The sequence below is a fragment of the Chenopodium album genome, chromosome 25 (genome assembly GCF_948465745.1).
Source record: "Chenopodium album chromosome 25, dcCheAlbu1.1, whole genome shotgun sequence".
Lineage (NCBI taxonomy): Eukaryota > Viridiplantae > Streptophyta > Magnoliopsida > Caryophyllales > Amaranthaceae > Chenopodium > Chenopodium album.
In genome coordinates this window covers 321,153-328,691 of record NC_137858.1, presented here as the reverse complement: position 1 = coordinate 328,691, position 7,539 = coordinate 321,153, and the positions used below count along the sequence as shown (strand labels likewise).

At 36.8% G+C, this 7,539-nt stretch overlaps 1 protein-coding gene and 1 long non-coding RNA gene across 2 annotated transcripts; both read right to left on the bottom strand.

The window, feature by feature from the left end:
• Nucleotides 1–525: 525 nt before the first annotated feature.
• Nucleotides 526–6,980, bottom strand: LOC145614586 (uncharacterized). The gene is made up of 2 exons (XM_081669644.1): nucleotides 6,496–6,980; nucleotides 526–2,143 (listed from the first exon to the last, which is right to left on the bottom strand). The coding sequence occupies exons 1-2, from the start codon at nucleotides 6,877–6,879 to the stop codon at nucleotides 911–913; spliced, it is 1,617 nt and encodes a 538-aa protein (XP_081525770.1). The 5' UTR covers nucleotides 6,880–6,980; the 3' UTR covers nucleotides 526–910.
• LOC145614587 (uncharacterized) lies at nucleotides 2,152–3,707 on the bottom strand. The gene is made up of 3 exons (XR_014107124.1): nucleotides 3,470–3,707; nucleotides 2,763–2,956; nucleotides 2,152–2,662 (listed from the first exon to the last, which is right to left on the bottom strand). It is a non-coding gene; the product is annotated as an uncharacterized LOC145614587 (long non-coding RNA).
• Nucleotides 6,981–7,539: the final 559 nt, after the last annotated feature.

Below are 7,539 nucleotides of genomic sequence, written 5' to 3'. Positions count from 1 at the left end.
AACGAGTAAAATTATCGTTTAAGAGCATATTGGATGGTTCTACCGACCCAATTGTTCTCTCGGAGGGTATTAGGAACCATGGTAAAAATTTTGGAAATTTTTATTTTCGGGCGAAAAAAAAGTCAAAAAATTACAAAATTGAAGGCTATAATCCACGCTTTTTTAGGAAATTTTGAGGTTTCAAGGCCCGGTAGCGAAAAGCCTTGAGACCCTAAGGTATACATCTTGGGGTCATATAATTCCGTTTGAAACCACATATGATCATTATATGTTGTCATAAACGTCTGTGGTAGGCTTGATTTTACGAAATCACTTCAACTTGTGAACAGGTAAACTGACCGTTTAATGGCATATTGGATGGTTCCACCGACCCAATTAGACTCTTGAAGGGTATTAGAGACCATGGTAAACATCTTGACAATTTTTAGTTCCGGGCGAAAAAAGGTCAAAGAATTACAAAATTGACGGTCATCATTACACAAACCAAGCAACGCATCAGATTTGCAAAAGAAAAGCAAGCATAAATAAGCTGGGAGCGCCTGGTATTATATTCTTAAAACGAGAAAGCAATCTAACATTATTTTTTGCAAAAGAATAGGCAATGGGAAGACATCCAGCCCCTATTAGGTTCAACTGTTAAAAGTACCTCCAACTATTATTTGGTACACCCGAAAACATGAACTCTTGGGTGATGAGGCAAGCTGCAACGACAACAGCCAAAGGGTGTACATTAATAGTCTATCCCCAGATATTCCCCACATCACCAAGAAGCACACTCTTATATGGAGCACCATACAAAAAGCCAAAATATACTTCAACTGTCTGTGAAAATAGACTTCCATCAGAACTGGTCAGTTTATGATGTCATAAAACAAAAGCTTCCTCTAATGCCCAGACAGAAAGAACTTTCTCAGCTCTTACCTTCATTTTCAGGTGGGGCATCAGCAGGTTTGACAGCTTGGGATTCGACATTACTAGACACAATTTGCTGCTCAGCAAAATTTCCCACAGCAACATTATGGCTCTCAGCTCCAGCAGAAATATGCGCTCCTTGACTCAAAGAATTCTGCTGAGTATCTATCCCGGATCCAGCTGCTGGGACAGGTAAAACCCCAGGTACTTGTGGGGATTGAGCAAGTAAATATGGAACCAACTGAGTGATAAGAGTCTGAGCATCGTGAATACCATGTTGATGGAGAAGCTCTGTCAACGCTGCATGAGCAGCTTGAGGATCTTGCACATTTTGTTGGCTCAGCATCATCGTTGCAAGGGCTTGAGCGTCATGAGGACCCTGTTGATTGGCTTGGGGAATGATCACAGTCGATGGAAGATTAGCGATAGTAGGGTACAATGCCTGAATACCATCTCCAAGTGCCTCTTTATGACCTTGAAAACGCTTCATGTTTGCAAGGTGTTTTTTACCTGCTATATGGCTTTCATAAACAACCTGAGACTCACATTTCACATTGCACAAGTTGCATATTAAAGGAACCGCCTGTTTAGGCTTCGGAGGCTCAACTACTCTTCTGGACCCATCAAAGGCTCTCATCCACTTACCACCACGGCCCCCTCTCATCCTTCTCTTTAAACCACCCCGACCACCCAATTGACCATGCCGAACTGACTCCTGAGATGGTAGTGCCCCTGAAGTTTCAGGTTTCTCAGCTGTATCCTCTTCTGCGATAGCTTCAACTTTATTATTTGGAGCTGCAGGCATTATAGCTACATTCGCAATTGGGGGGGGATTGCTGTTGGAACCAACAGCCTTTTGTGGCAGAATTATTTCAGGTGTAAGCTGAGACACAGATAATTTAGGATCCTGCATTGTTAGATTTCTGCTTAGATTCTGCAACTCCTCATGCACCTTTAAATTTCGCTTATGTCGCTTTCCATTCTTATGCTGCTCAAGGACTTCAAGAGTAGTACAACCAGTTCTGCAAATTTCACACCATGCCATACGAAGTGGTGGCTTGGTTGGACCAGCTTGTCCCTCGGTAACTGATTGAGCACCACTAGAGGCTGCCAATGCAGATGACCTTGAAATCTGAGCACCATGCTTGCCACGACCACCACCTCTCCCTCTACCATGACGACCAAAAGTGCCACGCCCTCTGAAAGACCGAACAGCTTGACTGCCTCCAGCCTGGCATACAAAATAAAAGGTTGCACAACAGTATTTTAATGGCAATAACATCACTAAGCAAAATGAGATGTGAAAAGATATCTATAAACCAATTAACCATCATTATGTAAAAACTGAAGTCAAATATTTTGAGTTCGAAACTTTCATGTAATCATCCATTCTATAATATAATTATTGTATCAAAATACATAAGTACATTTTCTACGCTTTCAAGCAGCATCAGTCTGAATGTAAAATGCGAGGTTAAAATATATCTACACGCAACAGCAACGATCCTGTGCATGGAAGCTCCATTGTTATAACGAGAGGCAGAACAGTAACAAAATTCAAATACTTCGTATGTAGAACCAAGCATCTATATCTAGGTACGACATTGACATACCTATAAAACTAATAGCGTGAAATAATCATTTATTGTGACACGCCATCAATAAAGATTGTCAATTTGTTTCAAAAGTAGTATTGCCTATTTGCCTCTACATTTCAAGTTCAACAGAATCCGCAGGTTCATGAACTATCCTGAAAAGTAAGTATTATCAACAATTATTGAAAGCAGAAAACAACAGCTACGGTTCGAAAATTCCACAAACTTGAACTCATACAAGAAGAATTTCATTACCTCAAAATCATCAATAATTTCTTGAGAACTAAAGTCAGTTTTCAACTTAATGTACGAGTGAGAAAGATTATACAACCGGCACCAGGGACAATTCAACTTCAGGTTTGAGCAACCAATCAATCTCCCACTAGAAATTGACTCCCAGCAAGGCCAATCGGTTGATGGCTATCTGTAATCTGGATTCTGGATTTGGACTGTTTAAGCCAGTTGGGGTCAGCTCCAGGTCAAACAAAAGATGTAAATTCAATAGAAATTTGTTTAGCATCAGGCAAGGTTCCAGCTGCAAATTAACTGCAAAGTTAATAATTTGCACCTAGAGCCTAACCCAATATGGAAGAACGTTTTGAGACCTGTCTGGACAAAAGGCAGACCTAAAACCAGGACTCTGCCGTTGAACAACGCCTATCATCCAGGTTGGCCATCAAATATGACTACTCCTACACTAACCAGGGATGGTTACATGTAGAGGCACCCATGTGAAGTATACATTAAGCATAAATGCCCAGCCTTTGGGAGTTAACCAACTGGAGTTTCTTTTTCAAGGAAACGTTCAATAACAAATTAACCTCCAGATAGTTATACTCCCAAATAACAAATCAAGCACTTTACTCAGTCTACAGCCACATACAACCATATTAATGTACACATAGCATAATCCTCCTCTATACAAAATAGAGTACATCCTTAACATCAAAATTGCTTAATACCTTTTTAAAGTGTATGACTTAATACTGAAGCAGATATCAACAGTATGGTATCCAGAATGGGCCAAACCTTCACAATCTATACAACTAAACCTTCAAAGATGGCAACTGCATGGAGAAGCTGTCAACTAAAATCACACAGCTTCAGCAAACCACTTCATTAGCAATTCCTTGAAGACTCAACTTAATAGTCACAGCATACCTCAAGTTCACCTATGATGACATGCAAAGAGCATAGCAAAAAAAAAAAAAAAAAAAAAAAAAAAAAAAAAAAAAATCCTCTGCATAAACCTATTCTTAGAATATTAGCTTTGTTTTATAAAGGAAAATAGAGGAGAGTTGCTACAAAAGAGAATCTATTCTGCCTTTGTTATACAAAAAACCCTAAACCTATATTGGGTCCAGACAGGTAGAATATGAGTCTTATATTTTGATAATGATTGCAACAAATGAAAAGGAGATACACGTATCTTTCAGAAGACTGAAACAAGAAAAAACACTAATGATCCCACAATAACCCTAAAGCGACCAAGGACTATTTGGTCCAGGTATTCATGTCGTGTCATTTATATTAAATGTCAGTTTTGTCTATTTGACAGACAATAGAATGGTAAGATAAAAATTGTTGTCAGTGAGTCCTACTTCACTAATTTATCAATGTAGAACATCTTCAATAGCCTGAGACTAAGAGTTCAGCAACAAAAGAATCAGCAGTTCAGCACACAAGTAAAAGCTGGAACGAAAATCTGGATAACTCCATCCCTTGCTTATCATGCTTGCTCCTTCGAATTAAACTGCTAGCATGGGCTAGTAAATTTACAATGATTCAGAATTGCATTGGCCACCAAAAGAACATATAGACCCTTTTTGGTAGAGGGGATTTGACTAGAAAAGAACAGAAAGAAAATGGCTCATATCATGTTCTCATGTTTGGTTTGAAAATGCAAATTGATAGAAAAGGAGGGAAGTTTTAGTAAAGCCCCTTTATAAAAAAATTTACTTTCCTTTCCTCCCAAAATTGAAGGAATTTGAGAGGAAAGTGATATTTAAAAACTGTCAATCAAAATTCCTTTTTCTTTTCTTCAGTTTTTTCATTAAACCAAACACTGGAATATTAAATTTCTTTCCTTTCCTTTCCTTCCCCTTCCCTTCCCTTCCATTCTTTTTCCTGTCCTTTCCTTTCTCTTCCTCTCCCTCATTAATACTATACCAAGCAAAGCGATGAGGAGAAAGTTCTTGGAGAGCAAAATCATGCAATGTAGGTTCCTGGCATTAGTTTGATAAGGCGACAAACTTATCACGATATGTACAACTGAATCCAAGCAACGAAATGCTGCCAGAACTGTTCAATATAGCACCGCCAGACTAGTTGAACTCCCACGAAAGATAAACGATGAAATGCTGCCGGAAGTGTTCACTATAGCACCGCCACGTCATTAGAAACTCCCCCCACCCACTCCCAAAAATAATGGAAAAAAAAAGATAAGAAATGGATGAATACCCACAATCATAGCACTTATATACAACTTCCATAAAAAAAGAGATAAACATATAATTATTTGGCCAACTGCCCAAAATATGCACTGCTCAGCCATCATAGGTTGCAGATAATAAACTGCATCCACTTATGTATAGGTATAACAGGTACTATTGTCTGACTCACATATCAGATTTAAAAGCATAACCTTGATCTGCACAGACTTATCCATCAAAGGGAGCACCAGAATCTAAAAGGTAAAATGCAATATTCCTAAACTATCAATAGTCATATTAGGCTATAGCTTCTACTTATGTTAACCTTAGCCAATAGCTAATAAGCAGAGGATAAGAAGGAATAGAAGATAAAAAAAAATCTGAAGAAATACATATATCCGGCGAGGGTGGGAGGTGCTGAAAAGACACGCAGAACACAGATTTATCTTTGAATCTTTAATACATGTAGTAAAAAAGTTTCAACCATATACAATCCACTTTAAGCCAAATTTTTTAACACTGCTTCCAACTATTTTGTCTCTTGAAAACATTTAATTCTCACTTCTACCATCAGTTAAGTAATTGCGGTCTTGCTTGATAAGAACTAACAGCAAGAAAGATCAAAGGAACTTTTCTAAGCTAAGCTATCTGTTGATCATCAGTAGCACTTTACTGACCTCATTGTTGTGTGGATAATTGATTGTAATATTGTATGTAGGCTTAAAATATAACATGGTGTGCAAAGAATGGGAAAGTTGATCACGCCATAGCTTGTAATGGTTAAAAGAGAAAAAAATTAATAGTTTATCTCAATAACCTATATTATCAAAGTCAAGACTCTCAAGGAAGCATTATTTATTTACTTTGATATAGCAACAAGGCACACAATATCGAGGTACTCAGCAATACCTTTCTCGAGAAACAATAGTCAATATGTTCTTAAAAAGTAGACACATTTTCCTAAATTTACCAATTAATTGACCATAGTTGATAGTTCTAATATTGTCCCTAAATGTCAATGTAACACCCCTTCATGCCTCATAAAGCAATCAATATAGCAAACATTTTCCCATCTCTAGCTTAATGACTTTGCATATTTCCAGGCTCCAATGCTGTACTGGATAATAACTGTACCAAACTCACTACGATTACAAACAACTTTGACGTAATCATATACTTGGTATGAAAGAAAAGCTTCCGAGTTTTAATCCTTCATTACTGCCTATGAGACTAACAAGCTTAGCCCTTATAGATGTCATTGTAACAAGATTTGACTGCTGGCTATATTATAATTCCACCTTGACCACATTATACTTATACCCGTACTAGATTTAACATTAATTTCATGGCATCATCCTAAGTTCCCAACACAAGTACTCCGTATCATATACCCTGTCTTTAAATTCTTGAAATCAAAGAGATTAATTCTATATATATTAACAACATGACAATAATTAAATTCAAGCCAAAAAATCCCAACAAAAATAAAATGGAACACCATGAATATACAAAATTCAAAACAAAAAATTCAACAATATCATGAAAATAAATCATACCATCAAATACCCTTGAGAAGGAGGAGGATGAGAGGCAACAACCCCATGTGGGTAATACAAATTCTGGGGATTGTGAACATGGGTTTGTTGAGAATCAACAGAAACTGGAACCCCAGGTGGGTGAATTAAATTGGGATCAGTTTGATAAGAAGCTGAATAATCTGGGTAATAATAAGATGAATAATCTTGTTGTTGTTGAGGTCGATTGTAAGGGTTAGTTGGATATTGTTGTTGATAAGCAGCATAGTAAGATTGAGTAGACTGATCATATGATTGAATCTGAGAAGAAGGATCATAGGATTGAGTTGTTAACGTTTCAGTTGTTTGAGGTTGATATTGATAATGATATTGCTGCTGTTGTTGTTGTTGTTGCTGGGCTTCCATTGTAATCAGTGAATGAATTTGCGAATTTACGATTCTTCAAATGTTTATGAATTTTAGGGTTTGTAATTGGTGGGAAATATTTCCCCAATTTGTTTTGCGCAGAAGAGGACGAAGAGAATGTGGGAGAAGAGAAGAGAAGAACGAAGGGCTTGTTCTAATTGGCTAAACTGAGCTTAACTGAATCGAACCAAACTAAACTGAACTGAAAATAATCTTAGAGAAGAGGCCCTAACATAAATAAGGTTTTTTAAAAAAAAATTATGGAGTATCAATTTTGTATTTTATTTGGTCAAACTACTTTGAAACGAAGGGAGTACTTATTTTCTTATTTGTCTCTTACGAGTTATCCCATTTTTTTTTTAATATAAAAACCATACCATAATCGTGCGTTGGGGATTATACATTTTAACTTCTGTGACAAAATTACTTTTCTATTCATTAAGTTCACACAGTCAAAACTTAAAGTAAAAAAACGATTATGGGAAAACAATTGAGGACTGGTATAATATGTAATAGGTAACATTTGTCTAATTTTACTAGGTGTCGATTTGAGTGATTTGATCAGGTCAAATATGTAGTTTTGAATTTAAAGGAATAGTAGATTATTTTCTCAAAAAAAAAAAAAAAAAAAAAAAAAAAGGAATAGTAGATTATAAACAT

What these genes read in the sequence shown, in the direction of transcription:
- LOC145614586 (XM_081669644.1), bottom strand. Translation starts at nt 6,879, where the DNA reads ATGGAAGCCCAGCAACAACAACAACAACAGCAGCAATATCATTATCAA. An exon ending in CTTCTCAAGGGTATTTGATG is followed by an intron (nt 2,144 to 6,495) that starts GTATGATTTATT and finishes TTTGTATGCCAG; the next exon opens with GCTGGAGGCAGTCAAGCTGT.